Source organism: Thalassophryne amazonica, chromosome 17, assembly GCF_902500255.1.
Source record: "Thalassophryne amazonica chromosome 17, fThaAma1.1, whole genome shotgun sequence".
NCBI lineage: Eukaryota > Metazoa > Chordata > Actinopteri > Batrachoidiformes > Batrachoididae > Thalassophryne > Thalassophryne amazonica.
This window is the reverse complement of record NC_047119.1, coordinates 18,759,824-18,777,106: the sequence shown is the minus strand read 5'-3', so window position 1 is coordinate 18,777,106 and position 17,283 is coordinate 18,759,824. Positions and strand designations below refer to the sequence as shown.

General features: G+C 39.7%; 1 protein-coding gene and 1 long non-coding RNA gene across 2 annotated transcripts in view; one reads left to right on the top strand and one right to left on the bottom strand.

Moving 5' to 3' along the window:
• Nucleotides 1–3,364, bottom strand: part of LOC117529806 — a 21,036-nt gene extending 17,672 nt beyond the window's left edge. The window contains exon 1 of the long non-coding RNA XR_004566109.1: nt 3,248–3,364. This is a non-coding gene — a long non-coding RNA (uncharacterized LOC117529806). The remainder of the gene's footprint in view (nt 1–3,247) is intronic.
• Nucleotides 1–17,283, top strand: part of amacr (alpha-methylacyl-CoA racemase) — a 22,657-nt gene extending 5,374 nt beyond the window's left edge. Inside the window, exons 3-7 of the mRNA XM_034192667.1 lie at nt 5,047–5,190; nt 11,137–11,297; nt 14,996–15,182; nt 15,300–15,713; nt 17,204–17,283. Of these exons, the coding sequence (XP_034048558.1) occupies nt 5,047–5,190; nt 11,137–11,297; nt 14,996–15,182; nt 15,300–15,709 (902 nt within the window). The 3' untranslated portion in view covers nt 15,710–15,713; nt 17,204–17,283. The remainder of the gene's footprint in view (nt 1–5,046; nt 5,191–11,136; nt 11,298–14,995; nt 15,183–15,299; nt 15,714–17,203) is intronic.

The window sequence follows — 17,283 nt, the reverse complement described above, 5'->3', positions numbered from 1 at the left end:
GTCAGATATCTGAATCTTGAAAGCCATCGCCATTGATGGCTGTCTTCTTGAGCTGTTTTTTTTTTTTTTTTTGTCATATTAACAAGAATTATAATTACTTTTTTAGCCTGCACTTTCATGCTGTTTGTGATTTCTGAGTTGACCGCTCCACATTCATCGACAAAATGATTTAAAATATGTTGTTTTTCATGATGTCTTTCATACATTCAAACCTTAATTAGTGTCTTATATTATTCAGTGTTAGAAACTGGCTTTCATCCGGTATATGGTGACGGTATACAGAAATGTCTGCTCCAGTTACAGTTAATATTTCTATTCACAAATAGAAATTATTGGTGAATGTGGACTAGGGCTGAAACGATTAGCCAAGTAACTCGATTCGATTACAAAAAATATTCAAGGCAAATTCTGTGCCTCGAAGCTCCGTTTAACATTGTAGTACATATGCCAGGCCTGTCTTTGGTGCTGTAACGTCTCCAGAAAAAACAGAAGAAGACTAGAGCATGCGCGTAAGCCGTGTAAGAGCTAATCAATGTAACACCAAAAGCTACAGCTTCCTAACATGACACTCAGAGTAGAGTAAAGCCTTTTAAGAGAACGACGGTCCACGCTGATCATCTGAAATGGCTTACTGTGCATTTAAAGCGAAGCAGTGTGTTTGTCTACTTTTAAAAACCAGAGGTGTCAAATCTGGCTTCAGAAAGTAAAAACCCTTCCATGTGTTGCTTCTACCTGTGCACCTAAAACAGGTGATCTCAATAATTAGCTCATTCACCTGCCTGAAGAACTGAACTAATTACAATCAGCTGGTTTATTGGGAAAATGGAACAAATATGTGGCTGGACTTTTACTTTCTGAAGCCTGATTTGACACCTCTGTAAAAAACACGGTCCACTCTACGTGGGGAGGGATGATTGACCTGGCGGCTGGGTACCCACAGTCGAAGTTTGCTATTCGCTCGGTGGCCAGCTGCTGTCTCTCTCTGCCCGGTGTGAGGGGCTCAGCACTAGTGATGGGATGAACAACACTGGTGCGTCAACACTGTGCTGAGCACACAAGAGTGAAACCCCGTATCGGTGCGCGTATCGCTTTAAGAAAAAATCACGTGACCGATACAGGAACTGTGTCGTTTGGCTGTGCCACGCCAAATTGTGTTTATAAGGAAACAAACTGTATCGACATGTTGCGGATTTGTTGGATGGAGTTTTGCTGGTGGATTTTTGCTTGCCCTCACCTTGCTCCACTGACTTCATGGCACGTTCAAAGACGTTTCCCCAGTCTGGAATAATTTTGATCTTTTGACGCCAAATAAGATGAATCTTTTTCTCCTTTCAGCATTGTTTACTGTTATTTTTCCAATTAGATATGTTTGTACTCCTTTACAATACTGGAAGAATAACCAGAAAACATATACGTACACACCTTTATCAACTCGCACTGAAATGTTTATGCTCACCATCTTTATCTGTACCCTGTGAAAGAGTTTTTTCTAAGGCAGGGGAACTGCTGTGTAAGAGGAGAAATTGCCTTGGAGCAAAGACACTTCAGAAACCTATGTTCTTCAATAAAAATGCATAAATGAATCTATTTTCAGTCTTTTATTTCGTATGCTTTAACACTTAAGTTAACAAATTTCCATACACAAGTTACAAATTTTAACTCTGAATTTTATTACAGACAAATTTGCTATATTTTACAAACCAACTCAGTTTAGCATTTACACAAACAAGGTTTTAAGCAAATTTGAAACTCTTCTCCTGAACAGCTTAACTTGACACACAAATTGAGCACATGAAATTATGCAATGTTGAGATCATATTTTAAATAGAGGACTGGCGATTAACTATTTCACAGGCTGACGTTGCGTTTGCAGCACGGTAACTTTTCCATCTTATTTATCTGCAATGATTTTATAACTACTGCAGGGGTCACTATTGAGCGACCAACACAGTGCCGACACAGTTTGTGTAGTGTGTCAATACACTCCTTGAGGTATCATCATCCCATCACTACTCAGCACTCTCCTCACACCGAGCGAGATACAGCTCCGTCCCTGGCCACACTGACAAACAGTCTCTGAAAGAAGATCTTCTCAGCAGAAGTTCACTCTTTCTTCTGTGTTTTGCTCAGACTCGCACTGAGTGTTTTGCTTTTTAATTTTCGTTTTTTTTGGGCAACACGCAACGCTTCACAAACACGATAACTTAAAAAAACAAAAACAGTGACAGCGAGGCTTGCATGTTCAACCACCAGCTGAAATACATCTGCTGAATTGCAGAGAAAGAGGGATTAAAAAAAATTCACGCAGGGACCCAGTCCACCAACCCTTACAAAAAAAAAAAACAACTTAAAAATTTTCCAAGTTGAAGAAAAAACAAAACAAAAAACAAAAGCCATAGCTCATCAGCATTTCAGCAAAATGTCAAGACTTTGGTCCGACCGTGGTCGGGAGAATAGACTATTTGTGCCGTATTCAGTCGGCGATCAGGTGAATGGACATATTGACACGGCTTTGCATCCCTGGCCGTTGTGTGAATAGACTTGGCCCTCTACGTGCACTTTAAGTCAAGTTTTCATTGACAGGGTGCAGAGCGGATTTATCAGTGTGGCTTTTGTGGAAAAGCTACACTATAGAGCCCAGTTTTTCACAGGCTGTGTTCACGTTCATGTGCAGCCTGGCTGACTGAGGATTACACCGACCGCCTTTGCTTACAGTCCGGTGTCAGGGGAGTGCTGAGCTCCTGGCACGGGTGTTGCAGACCGAACAGTCCCCCCCCAAAATTGGTCCGCCTTGCTTAACTGCACATGCGTCATTTCAGACCACAGCAGTACATCTGAGACAGAGTCTCTTCACCCAAAGCAATCAAATGGATTAATGGGATTATTAACCATCAGATGATAAAGGTAAAACCTCTTAAATCATTCTAAAGTCAGTTTTAAACAGAAACTCTGCGAAATTCCGTGACACTTTGAAATGGCCGATGCGCAGTGTACACATCAGCTAGCAGCTTGTGTAGCCGCGGCGCTCTGATTGCTTCAGCTGTTTTTTATGATGAAATAATGCTGAATTTATGTGGAAATAATTGTTGCACAAAAGCTTCAGGTATCTGTCGCTGAGATAGATGATGACTGGGGTGCAGTTTGAAGCAGAAACGAGGTGTTAATCCGTGCGTGCACAGTGAAGACAGGAGGACTGATTTTTAGGTGGGGGGCCATTCAGTCTGTGACACCTGGAAAGATCCAAAACTTGTAAAGATGTGAAAAAATAAATAATTACCCAGGACAACAGAAAGGGATACACTACATTTGACAATCTGCGTGGTGGCGCAGCAATATTGTGCCATTGCTTCGGGAGAACCCTGGACTGTTCCTGATCCCATTACTCGATTAATTGCCAGAATAATCATTGCAATACTCGATTACTAAAATAATTGATAGTTGCAGGCCTATCGTGGACATTTTGCTTAGGGCCCCTTCACACATAGTGCGAATTTGGTCAAATTACGGTGAAACAGCATGAAACAGTTCAAATGAACGCACCATGAAAACATCGTGCCGACGGGCAGGTGTGTATGATCCTGTTGCGAAGGTGTCGTGCACGAACACATTGTGAGCAATTGAAGCATGTGTATCCACATCACACCACTCCCGTGGAATAAATAAAAAATAAAAACTAGCTGGTACCTGTGGAACCACATTGCGCCGCTGCTGTGGAATAAATAAAACCCAGCTGGTACCTGTGGAACCACATTTCGCTGCTGCTGTGGAATAAATAAAAAATAAAAACCAGCTGGTACCTGTGGAACCACATTGCGCCGCTGCTGTGGAATAAATAAATAAATAAAAACCAGCTGGTACCTGTGGAACCACATTGCACTGCTGCTGTGGAAAACAAAACAAAAGCATACATGCCACCCATGGGATTCGTACCTGGACTTTACTGATTGTCAGCCTGAAACTTTACCACTGCGCTACCATCACTGGCCTATAAACGGCATGGATAAAAGCTTGAAATCAACAAAGAGATGGACGTATAAAAACACCATAAAAAATACCATCTTATCAAGTATGAACCGTCTGTTCCTCTGTAGATGACCCATGGTCACAGACGTACAGTCATAAAATGACATTAGTGAAGCAGTGTGCTGTTATCATGTCCACATCTACTGGTCCGGTGTGTCCAGCCGGCCCCACGCACATGTCCATGTGGGACAGAGCTGGGTGACGTGACAGTCAGATCAGCCACTGTGTTATGATCTGACGGTCCATTGTCACCTGGGGCAGCCTGTCAATGTGTGCACTGTGGGCGGACCCCCCCCCCCCCCCATCCATTCAGTGCACATGAACACACCATCTCTACATCCATATATCAAGCAAGTGCGCCTCCCCTCCCACGCTCTACATGTTTACAGATAGGGGCAGCGCAGCATACGCGCGATTCACATGCTCGGCACGTGTGTGTGTGTGTGTGTGTGTGTGTGTGTGTGTGTGTGTGTGTGTGTGTGTGGGGGGGGCGACACTCTGGCACCTCAGACATGTTTTGATGATGGTGCGAATGGCCACACATTTTCTAAGTGCCACATGAGCGGTGTTAGATGTTCGTGTGTGTCACCTGGAATTTGGCCGACACCTGCCACGAGAGCGTTCGATGGGCTTTCACAGCACACACTCTGTCTTTCAGCTGCTGGTATGCGCAATTAGTTGTAACAGCAACAGGTGTACGAGGTATTTGAGGCAGCTACGAATTTACATGTTTTACATACAATTCCTGCTCCATGCGCACTTTGTGCACACTTCGACCAAATTCACACTGTGTGAAGGGGCTCTTAGTGAAAAGTACATGAGGAATTATGTCAAGCTCAAGCAAATCGAAAGGCCATTGCATTACGCTGGAGGTCTGAAAAGGTGTGATTAGATGGCAAAAAATACAATCAGCCATTGCTGTAGGCAGGCTTTTGTCAGCAATCAATGTTGACAGCTGAGAAATCACACTGAGAAAAATAAATGTTTCTGTTTGAATTGTTGACTGACGTTCTGATAACTCAGGTGTGATGGAAAAGCTGGGCCTTGGACCACAGCAGCTGTTAAAGGATAACCCTCGTCTGATCTATGCTCGGTTGACTGGATACGGACAGAGTGGCAGTTATGCCAGCGCGGCTGGACATGATATCAACTACCTTGCCATGTCTGGTAATAAATGTTTTCGTTTTTGTATTTATACAGCTTCTCTTGCCTTTGTGTCAGACATGTTAAAATGGGCATATGTGTATTCATATGTGTGAGTAGGTATATTATATGTGCATAGCATGCGGTGGTGCGCACAGTTCCGCTAATCCGCTAACCACTAATTAGTGAAGCTCACATTTTTGTTAGCAGATTTGTTTTTCAGCTTACCATCGGTGGACCAATTAGTGTCCACTAAATTTAGTTCTGATAACTTTCAGTCCGCTAACATTATTTGTTTGTTGTTGACATAGTGAGTAGAGCTTAATGGTCAGAAACATCTGTAAAACCTAAAATCCTACATGTTAATTCTTGTCATGTGTGTTGCAATAAACAGACAGCTGGTCCTCCCCCAGTAGAAGGGGGCGGACCAGCTGCCATCTGCTATTGCAAAGAAGAAAAAAATGTCATTTACTTTCAACTTGCTGATACTCAGACAGTGGGCAGGAGACGTGAAGCGCAAAACACCATTCACTCATGGTTTCATTTAAAACCAACTAATTCCGGACAGTTTATTAAAATTAACGGCAACGCTGTCATTTTTACAAAGTGAAAGTATGATATTGCACATATTTTTTAAAGTAATGCACTAATTCCTGAAGGTTTGAGCGTTAAACACACACATGTGCTGCCAAAAGGCATTATGGGAAATTCAAATAATCTGCTCTCACTAGCAAACAAGTTACAGTAACTTTACGGGGATGTCAAAACTGGCATTTCTTTTTGTTTATTTTAGTTTCACGACAGTATATCATTTTAGTGCCACAATTTGCCCCATTGAAATATCCCATAATCCCTTGCGCACCAGAGAGTTGCTGCAGTTAAAATAACACTGAGAAAGTACATGACGACAATTGCAAATGAACATTATACGACTAAAATGTAACTTTTATGCCTTTCATAATATTTTTAAGAGACTGGTGCATGAGACCCTGCTAAAACAAATACAGTGGTCCCTCATTTATCGCGGGAGTTACGTTCTAAAAATAGCCCGCGATATGAGAAATCCGCGAAGTGGCCAGCGTTATTTTTTACAATTATTATAGACGTTTTAAAGCTGTAAAACCCCTCACTACACACTTTATACATTTTTCTCAATCAGGCATGAACATTTTCTCACTTTTCTCATGTGTAAACACTCTCAAAGTTCAAACCTGAGTAGAAAAATAAGACCAACCTGTTTTCAGGCCCAAACATTTGTTTGAGAAATAAAAATAGAACGTTTTCCTATAAATAATTATGATGGCTTTTAGAACTAACGAATTTAATTTTAACGATGAACGTACGAGGTTGGACACATAAGAAATTATTAATAGTGACTGACCAGTATTTCACAGTTCCTTTGATCGCGCCTCTTCGTCCTGGCGCCGCTGCGCTGTCACGTCTTTTTCCGCTGACTCACACCTCGCTGCAGGTGTCTTTTTCCGAGTGTAGAACACAATTATGGGTAGTTGTTGGCGCTCTTTTTTCTTCTGGGCGAGAAGATTCTTATAAACAGACACGCAGAACACATTGCGTGTGCTCTCCCTTTGCAATGTTGAGACCGGCTGTGTGATGAGGCCGCGGAACACAATGCACTGTAAAAAAAAAAAAAGCATGCAAAATTGGACTAAAAAAATCTGCGAAACAGCGAGGCCGTGAAAGGTGAACCGCGTTATAGCGAGGGACCACTGTATTCAAAATGTTCTGTGTCTATGTTTAACCTGCGTGGAACTTCATAAACACAAACCAAATTTCAAACATACTTCTCTGGAGCAAATAGTGCTGTAAAGGACAATAAGCAGGATGTTAAAGAACAAACTTCAGTTTTCTCCAGAATGACATGAACATGAAGCGATCTTGGCTCACAGCGATTCCACAGCCACTGTAAATAAAGGTGAAACAACCTGAGCTTCACTCAGGTTTACATAAAACAAACACAATAACGACGTCTATAAACCCAGATCATTCGCCCTATTGAGCTTTCAAATCCTGCAGTACTTCAGAGATTTCGCCACTCTGCGAGATGTCAGTTACATTGAGAAATGCATGGAGACGCTCTGACCAGGCTGCACTTTAACCGCTGCACATGGAAAACATCATTAACATTGCAACATAAAACTCTTAGTATATTGTGCCTAAAACACTGGTGAATATATTATCTGGGTTTTAGGCGTTGTTATTGTTTGTTTCATGTAAACATGCGAGAAGCTCAGGTTGTTTGTTATTTTCAAAGGGAATCTTTGTGAGCTGTGATCACTTCCTGTTCATGTTATTCTGGGGGAAAGTCAAGTTTGGTCTTTAACGTTCTGCTTATTGTCCTTCACAGCACTGTTTCTGTTTGTTCCAGAGTAACATATATAAAATGTCTGAAATACATTTTGCGTTTATTGTATTCCACACAGGTTAAATGTAGCAGACACAGATTATTTGGAATATTTGTTTTAGCAAGTTTTCAGGGTCTCATGCATGCAGTCTCTTAATAGCGTGATGAAACGCATAAAAAATTACATTTTGGTAGGATAATGTTCATTTACAATTGTTGTCATTTGATTTCTCTATGCTGTTTTGACTGCAGTGACTCTCTGGCACGTAAGGGATTATGTGATATCTCAATATGGCAAATATATTCTCCGGAGTTTTACGCACAATATACAAAGAGTTTTATGTTGGCATGTTAATGCTGTTGTTCGTGTGCAGTGCAGTGGTTAAATTGCAGCCTGATCAGACAGTCTCAAAACTCTCCAAAATTTTGCAACATTTTGCGGGATTTGAAACCTCAAAACCACACACAAAGTACAGTTGGTCTATTCACACTTAGATCCAGTAGATGGTAGTGTTCTCTGCATTTTGATGGGGGTGGGGGGGAGTAATGAGAGCAGATCATTTGAATTTCCCATAATGCCTTTCGGCACATGTGTCTGTTTAACGCTCAAACCTTCAGAAATTTGTGCATTACTTTAAAAAATTATGTGCAATATTGTATTTTCACTTTGTAAAAATGACAGCGTTGCCATTAATTTTGATAAACTGTACAGAATTAGTTGGTTTTAAATGAAACCATGAGTGAAAGGTGCTTGCGCTTCATGTCTCCTGCCTACTGTTTGAGTGGATGCATGTTGAAAGGAAATTATGCTTTTTTTTTTCTTTTTTTTTAATTGTAGCGGCAAGCCAGACCCGCTTTTTGTTTGTTTTTGTTTTGTGATTGCCTTTGAATTTACCCAGCAACAGCTGCGGTGCTTAAACTACAAACTGGCTTAGTTGACTGCGTACTGAGTCAATACTAAAAGTTAGCAGTTAGCTGTAACTTACGCATTTTTATTTATTTATTTATTTATTTTTAGTGATTTATCGTTTAGCGTAATAAAAGTTAACTTTAAGCGGTTATCGAAGCTAACTTTTTGGTTAGCTGTGCTCACCAATGATAGTATGGGTATACAGATAAGGTATAAACATTGGGAAAATATTTATTTAATTTACTATTAATTACCTTTATTTTATTTGTAAATGTCTATTCACAAAAAGGAAAAATGAAAAAGAAAAGGGAAAAAAAATCACTTGAAATGGGTTATATGTATATGCTTAAACGTGTATGTGCTTATATGGGAAAGTATATAAGTATGTGTATATGTAAATATGTTTATGTATGTATGTATGTATGTATGTACAGTGGGGAAAATAAGATACCCCCTGTCAGTTTTGCATGTTTTTTCCACCTACAAAGAATGGAGAGGTCTGTAATTTTTATTGTAGGTACACTTCAACTGTGAGAGACAGAATCTAAAAAAAAAATCCAGAAAATCACAATGTATGATTTTTAAATAATTAATTTGCATTTTATTGCATAAAATAAGTATTTGAACACCTACCAACCAGCAAGAATTCTGTCTCTCACAGACCTGTTAATTTTTCTTTAAGAAGCCCTCTTATTCTGCACTCTTTACCTGTATTAATTGCACCTTTTTGAACTTGTTACCTGTATAAAAGACACCTCTTCGCACACTCAATCATTTCAACTTATCCACCATGTCCAAGACCAAAGAGCTGTTTAAGGACACCAGGGACAAAATTGTAGACCTGCACAAGGCAGGGATGGACTACAGGACAACAGGCAAGCAGCTTGGTAGAAGACAACAACTGTTATGATTATTTATTAGAAAGTGTAAGAAACACAAGATGACTGTCAATCTCCCTCGATCTGGGATTCCATGCAAGATCTCACTTTGTGGGCTAAGGATGATTCTGAGAAAGCTCAGAACTACACAGGAGGACCTGGTCAATGACCTGAAGAGAGCTGGGACCACAGTCACGATTACATTAGTAACACATGATGCTGTCATGGTTTAAAATCCTGCAGGGCAGCAAGGTCCCCCTGCTCAAACCAGCACATGTCCAGGCCCGTTTGAAGTTCACCAGTGACCATCTGGATGATCCAGAGGAGGCATGGGAGAAGGTCAATTTGTTCAGATGAGACCAGAACAGAGCTTTTTGGAATCAACTCCACTTACCATGTTTAGAGGATGAGAACAACCCCAAGAAAACCATCCCAACCGTGAAGCATGGGGGTGGAAACATCATACTCTGGGGGTGCTCTTCTGCAAAGGGGACTGGACAACTGCACCGTATTGAAGGGAGGATGGATGGGGTCATGTATTGCGAGATTTTGGCAAACAACCTCCTTCCCTCAGTAATAGCATTGAAGATGGGTCATGGCTGGGTCTTCCAGCATGACAATGACCCCAAACACACAGCCAGGGCAACTAAGGAGGAGCTCCGTAAGAAGGTCCTGGAGTGGCCTGGCTAGTCTCCAGACCTGAACTCAATAGAAAATCTTTGGAGGGAGCTGAAACTCCAAACCTGAAAGATTTGGAGAAGATCTGTATGGAGGAGTGGACCAAAATCCCTGCTGCAGTGTGTGCAAACTTGGTCAAGAACTACAGGAAACGTCTGACCTCTGTAATGGCAAACAAATGTTTCTGTACCAATTGTTAAGCTCTGTTTTTCTAGGGGGTCAAATACTTATTTTATGCAATAAAATGCAAATTATTTATTTAAAAATTATACAATGTGATTTTCTGGATTTTTTTTTTTTTTTTTTTTTTTTTTTTAGATTCTGTCTCTCACAGTTGAAGTGTACCTATGATAAAAATGACAGACCTCTCCATTCTTTGTAGGTGGGAAAACCTGTAAAACTGACAGAGGGTCAAATACTTATTTTCTCACTGTATGTGTATATGTATAGATATATTTAAATCTTGGTGTTAACAATATCTAGATGTGGGTGTATTTATAATGTTTTGTTCATGTGGATTTTGACATGTCTGGAATAAATGTAATGTGATGATGTGACGTTTTCAAAAAGGTTACAAAGTATAAATCATTGATCAGTTCTGTTTTGGGCCATGCATCTCCACCTTTTTATGCTCAACATGACTGAAAATCCTACAAATTCAAAAGATCACCAGGAAGGAGTCAGCAGCAGAAATCCAAAATCTATATTTAATAAAGAATTTAAGTCAGGAGTGGTGCGGACAAAATGTGTTTTCCTGTTCCATAGACTTTAGAAAAAGGTGGAGAGGCTAAAGTAAACCCCTGGTGATGTTCCAGTGATTTTCTTTGCAGGACGTGTTTCACATCAGTCCCGTCATTGAGTGCCAATGAATGGGGGGATTTTGCAGTATAATACACTGATATTGCCATCACTATTATTTACGCCAGCTGCAGTTTTTTTTCTCTCTAGATCTGACAGTGTCTGTGTTGTTCAAGCTTTTTTTTTCTTCTGTACCCTGATAGACAGTACTTTTTTCCTGAATGCTCTAAACTAAATTAAACTCGAAGGGCATTCAGAAATGAGACAGTTCCAAGGTCAAACAGTCCTCTGTTCGTCTGTCTACGTCATCAGTTGTGTTGTCTGTCTCGTCCTTCCTGCTACAGGCCTTTTGTCACGGCTGGGACGCAGCGGAGAGAAGCCATATGCACCACTGAATTTGTTGGCAGACTTTGCAGGTGGTGGCCTTTGCTGTGCCTGGGGGATAGTTGTAGCGCTGCTGGAGCGGACAAAGTCGGGGAAAGGACAGATTATTGACGCTAGCATGGTAAGTAACCTGCCAAACCCAAGGACACTCTCAATGCAGTTCATCTCCTGACAGCAATTTTGCACCTGTGGCCTTGAAAGAGGCTCAAACAATTTCTATATTACTGAGTACGTCAGTGCGAGTCATCAAGACTCTGCTTAAATAGTACCGACAGTGTCAAAACTACATCCACACACCATCACAAGCTGAATTTGGAATAAATTCAGACGGACAGTCATACTCTGTGATGCACAAACAAAGCAGTTTATTAGTGTCTGTGTGTTGTGACAGTGCTATAGATAATATAAAAAAAACACATCCAGTTTTGAGAGATGAATTCTATGGAGAAGAATTGCTTTGATAAGTTATAAGAGCAGCTGCGCTGATGCTGAAGAATTCCACACAATTTGCCGCAGACATTACATTACATTTCTCATTCTTGACGATGTTGTATATGCTTTTGTTTTAGTGAATAGGAGTGTAACAAAGTTAAAGCCACAAATCTAAATACAAAACATGCCCATGTTTGCCACAATTGAATACAAACCTACACTGTCCAGCCAAGAGTTTCTACTCCTGATCTCTCTCTCACACGCTCTGCTTCTCCTTCTGAATCTCACTGATTCATTCTCATTGTTGTCGATCATTACACCTTTTCAGACCGCCCACTCCAAACATCCATTCACATGTTCTGTCAAAAAATAAAAATATTCCGCCAGCACCGATGAAATTGGGGCATGAATGTTCAACAAATTATATTTATTTATTTATTTTGCTTGAACTCATTAAATCTGGGACAAAAGCCTGCTGATTGTTGGCCTTTCATTGCACACAGTTTCCTACAACTCCTGGCAAAAATTATGGAATCACCGGCCTCGGAGGATGTTCATTCAGTTGTTTAATTTTGTAGAAAAAAAGCAGATCACAGACATGACACAAAACTAAAGTCATTTCAAATGGCAACTTTCTGGCTTTAAGAAACACTATAAGAAATCAAGAAAAAAAGATTGTGGCAGTCAGTAACGGTTACTTTATTAGACCAAGCAGAGGAAAAAAATATGGACTCACTCAATTCTGAGGAATAAATTATGGAATCACCCTGTAAATTTTCATCCCCAAAACTAATACCTGCATCAAATCACATCTGCTTGTTAGTCTGCATCTAAAAAGGAGTGATCACACCTTGGAGAGCTGTTGCACCAAGTGGACTGACATGAATCATGGCTCCAACACGAGAGATGTCAGTTGAAACAAAGGAGAGGATTATCAAACTCTTAAAAGAGGGTAAATCATCACACAATGTTGCAAAAGATGTTGGTTGTTCACAGTCAGCTGTGTCTAAACTCTGGACCAAATACAAATAACATGGGAAGGTTGTTAAAGGCAAACATACTGGTAGACCAAGGAAGACATCAAAGCGTCAAGACAGAAAACTTAAAGCAATATGTCTCAAAAATCGAAAATGCACAACAAAACAAGGGAGGAAACTGGAGTCAACGTCTGTGACCGAACTGTAAGAAACCGCCTAAAGGAAATGGGATTTACATACAGAAAAGCTAAACGAAAGCCATCATTAACACCTAAACAGAAAAAAACAAGGTTACAATGGGCTAAAGAAAGCATTCGTGGACTGTGGATGACTGGATGAAAGTCATATTCAGTGATGAATCTCGAATCTGCATTGGGCAAGGTGATGATGCTGGAACTTTTGTTTGGTGCCGTTCCAATGAGATTTATAAAGATGACTGCCTGAAGACAACATGTAAATTTCCACAGTCATTGATGATATGGGGCTGCATGTCAGGTAAAGGCACTGGGGAGATGGCTGTCATTACATCATCAATAAATGCACAAGTTTACGTTGATATTTTGGACACTTTTCTGATGTTTAAGGATGATGAAATAATTTTTCAAGAAGATAATGCACTTGCCATAGAGCAAAAACTGTGAAAACATTCCTTGCAAAAAGACACATAGGGTCAATTTCATGACATAGGGTTAATGTCAACGAGCAGATGTGATTTGATGCAGGTGTTAGTTTTGGGGATGGAAATTTACAGGGTGATTCCATAATTTATTCCTCAGAATTGAGTGACTCCATATTTTTTTCCTCTGCTTGGTCTAAAAAAGTAACCGTTACTGACTGCCACAATCTTTAATTCTTGATTTCTTATAGTGTTTCTTAAAGCCAGAAAGTTGCCATTTGAAATGACTTTAGTTTTGTGTCATGTCTGTGATCTGCTTTTTTTCTACAAAATTAAACAACAGAATGAACATCTTCCGAGGCCGGTGATTCCATAATTTTTGCCAGGGGTTGTAGAACTGTTTCAGCAAGAGAACTGTAATTATTCCTAACTAGCGTGTTGCCCGTGGGGATCCACAGGCTCTAGATTGGGTAGTGTTTATAAAATAGGTAACTAACATTTTTCAAGGGTTGTAATAAATTATGCAGTTTCTATAATGAGTTGGAATGGCCTTTGATTCCAGAATGTTTTTAGAACCTTAGACAGTTTTTAGAAGAAGAACTCAGCCCTTTAATTTTGTGTTAATTATGTAATTTTTTTTAAGTTAATTTACTGTCTTAATGTATTTAGAAATTGTTTAGATTCTTGTTATCATATACACCTCATTTTTGTTTTATTTTATTATTACTTTTATTTTGTCATTTGATCTTTAAATGGACCAAATGGAAATAAGTGTTTTCACTTTCTTTTGTCATCCATGTATTTTTAACTTATTTACAATTATATTATGTACTTGCATTGAACCGATTTACTGCCCCCTGCTGGAATGTCGTGTGAGTCTAGAATGTAATTATCAGCGTCCATTGTTCAGTGTTGTTAGCTAATATCCTAGTTTCTCCAAAAATAGTAGTCCTATCAATATTCCGTTTTGGCAGCGTTTATCCTAGACCCAAAATATATGAGCATACCAAATGGCAAATGTCAGCTGTCCCCAGTTTAACTGTGATCGAAGTTATACGCATCCATACACACACCTTTTTGTCTTTTCTGCATTCTGCCACAAGCAGATGCTTTTATTTATACCCACACACACACAGGTGGAAGTCAAACGCACTACACTTTTCCCTTATGTTAATGGCAACATGACACAACTAAACAGACTAAACCCATTGAAGTACAAAAATACAAATCAATAACACTAACAACACTGTTAAACTAACATGAACCACAATAACATTTAAAACCCCAAATTCCCGTGGTGCATTGCAGTGCAGCGTCCATTGTTCAGCGTTAGCTAATATCACTACGTCCTCCAAAAATATTAGTCCTATCGACTTTCCATTTTTGCAGTGTTCATCCTTGACCCAAAATACATAAGCATACCAAATGGCAAATGTCAGCTCTCCCTAGTTTCTCCGTGATCGAAGCCATACACACGCGCACACACAGAGGCCATTTGGCTGTAATAATATAGATAACATAAAATGTAATTATTCACATTTAAATGTGTACAATGAGGTTCGGTGTAATTGCAGGTTTTACATTCTTTTGTGTCTCAGGCTTTTGCTTCCATTAGTAGCTGTACCTATGAGTAATATCCCCCGGATGACTTTTACTGAAACTTGTTCTTTTTTTTAAGCACAAAATAAAACTCATACAAAAATAATGAGAGAGAGGGAGAGAGAGGGAGAGGGAGAGAGAGAGAGAGAATAGCTCTGCAGAATCTTCATCCTTCTGTCTTTGTGCCCTCCCTAGCTGGAAGGAGCAGCCTATGTTGGCTCATTCATCTGGAAATCCCGCAGCATTGGATTGTGGGAGCGTCCTAGAGGAGAGAACATGTTAGACAGTGGCGCGCCCTTCTATGACACCTACCAGACGTCAGATGGACAGTACATGGCTGTGGGTGCCATAGAGCCACAGTTCTACAAACAGTTACTTAAAGGTTTGTTGTTTACTTTCTAAATATTGTGTTAAAAGCATTTTTCTCTCTAATATAGAAAATTGTGACATTGGTTTAAGTCAAGAGTGGTGGGGGAAAATGTGTTTTCCTGTTCCAAAGGCTTAGACTTGGATGCTGAAGTTTTACCATCTCAGATGAGCTTCAGCGATTGGCCAGAGCTCAGGCAGATCTTCACAGACCGTTTTGCCTCAAAAACCCAGGCAGAATGGTCGAGGATTTTTGATGGGATGGATGCGTGCGTCACACCTGTGTTGTCATTTGACCAGGTGAGCTCACATCCACATAACCAGGAAAGAGGTTCTTTCATCAAGGACACCTGCAGGGAAGAAAGTCCCCGGCCAGCTCCAGTTCTCTCTCGGACCCCTGCAGAACCTTGTCTTTCTGAGAACCCAAATGTTGGGCAACACACACGTGAGGTTTTAGAGGAGTATGGCTTCACGTCATCAGAAGTTGACCGGATGCTAACTGCAGGAGTGGTGGAGTGTAATGCTGCAAAGTCAAAGCTGTAGAACATCTCGCGCAATGCCACTGCACTTGGATTGCTCGATTCAATAGAAGAGATCAATAAACATGTGGACCAAAGGGTAGTAGCAGGTTTATTTATTGACCTAAGAAAGACTTTTGACACAATTGATCACACTATATTATTTAAAAAGTTGGAACTGTATGGGATCAGAGGGGTTGCTCTGAGTTGGATTAAAAGCTACTTACAAAACCGGAAGCAGTTTGTTGAACTCGGGGGACTACTGTTCTTCATGTCTGGACATCATTTGTGGGCTTCCACAGGGTTCTGTGTTGGGCCCAAAATGATTTATTTTATACATTAACGATTTGTGTAAAGTTTCAGATCTGTTTAAAGCAGTTCTCTTTGCAGATGACACAAACTTGTTTTGATCAGGAGAAAATCTGCAACAATTGATTTAGGAACTGAAATGATAAAGTTAAAGAGATGGTTTGATATTAAATTATCATTCGATTTGTTCAAAACTAAATTAATGTTATTTGGAAATTAGAAAAAGACATACAAATTCAGTTAAATATACAAGGGATAAACATAGAATGTATCAAAGAGAATAAGTTTTTAGGTGTCATTATTGATGAAATAATTAATTGGAAAGCTCATATTTAACATATTCAAAAGAAGGTATGAAAGAGTATTGCAGTATTAAATAAAGCAAAGCATGTTCTTGATTGCAGAGCACTACATACTTTGTATTGTTCATTGGTTGCACCCTACCTGACTTACTGTGCTGACGTTTGGGGCAATTATAAAACTACATTGCAACCATTATTCATTCTTCAAAAAAGAGCATTAAGGACAATTCATAATGCAGGTTATCGAGACCGCACCAACCCTTAGTTCATTAAATCTCAAATATTAAAACTTCATGATGTGATTTTGTTCAAGACTGTTCAATTAATGTACAAAGTGAAAAATAAACAAGTGCCATTTAGAATTCAAGAATTTTTTACTGACAGAGGGAAAATATAATTTACGGGGCTTGTATCATTTTAAAATTGCTGGCGCTCGGATGACCAGGAAAGGTTTCTGTGTCTCCATGTGTAGCCCAAGACTATGGAATAACCTGACGGATGAACTCAAATTATGTCCAAATATCAATCAGTTTAAAAATCAATATAAAGACATGATGTTTTCAAGATAAGTATCTGCTGAAGAAGGATGAGTTTTGTGTGTTGTCAAATTGTAAATGTAAATTTGTTCGGTATCATTTGGATTGTGTCCTTTAAGTTGAAGAGATTGAAGTGGTTGAAAATGGGAGTGGGAATAGTTGGGTTTATTTATTTTCCCCCACTCCTTTCGGACTAGATCATTTTATTTTTGGTTAAAGGGGTAGGCGTTAAAAAGCTTTGCTTCCGCCTATACCTTTTAAGGCACACGGATGCACTGTCAATCCATTTTCTTTTTCGTTGTAAGTTTTGTTTCTTGTTGTTTTGGACTGTGTGTGCTGTGTGCTGAATAAATTTATTCATTCATTCATTCAACATCTGGCAAAACCTGGTCTGGAAATTTACACCTGCAGATGTCAAGATTTAGTGCAGACTGTTAAAGAGACTAGCTTTC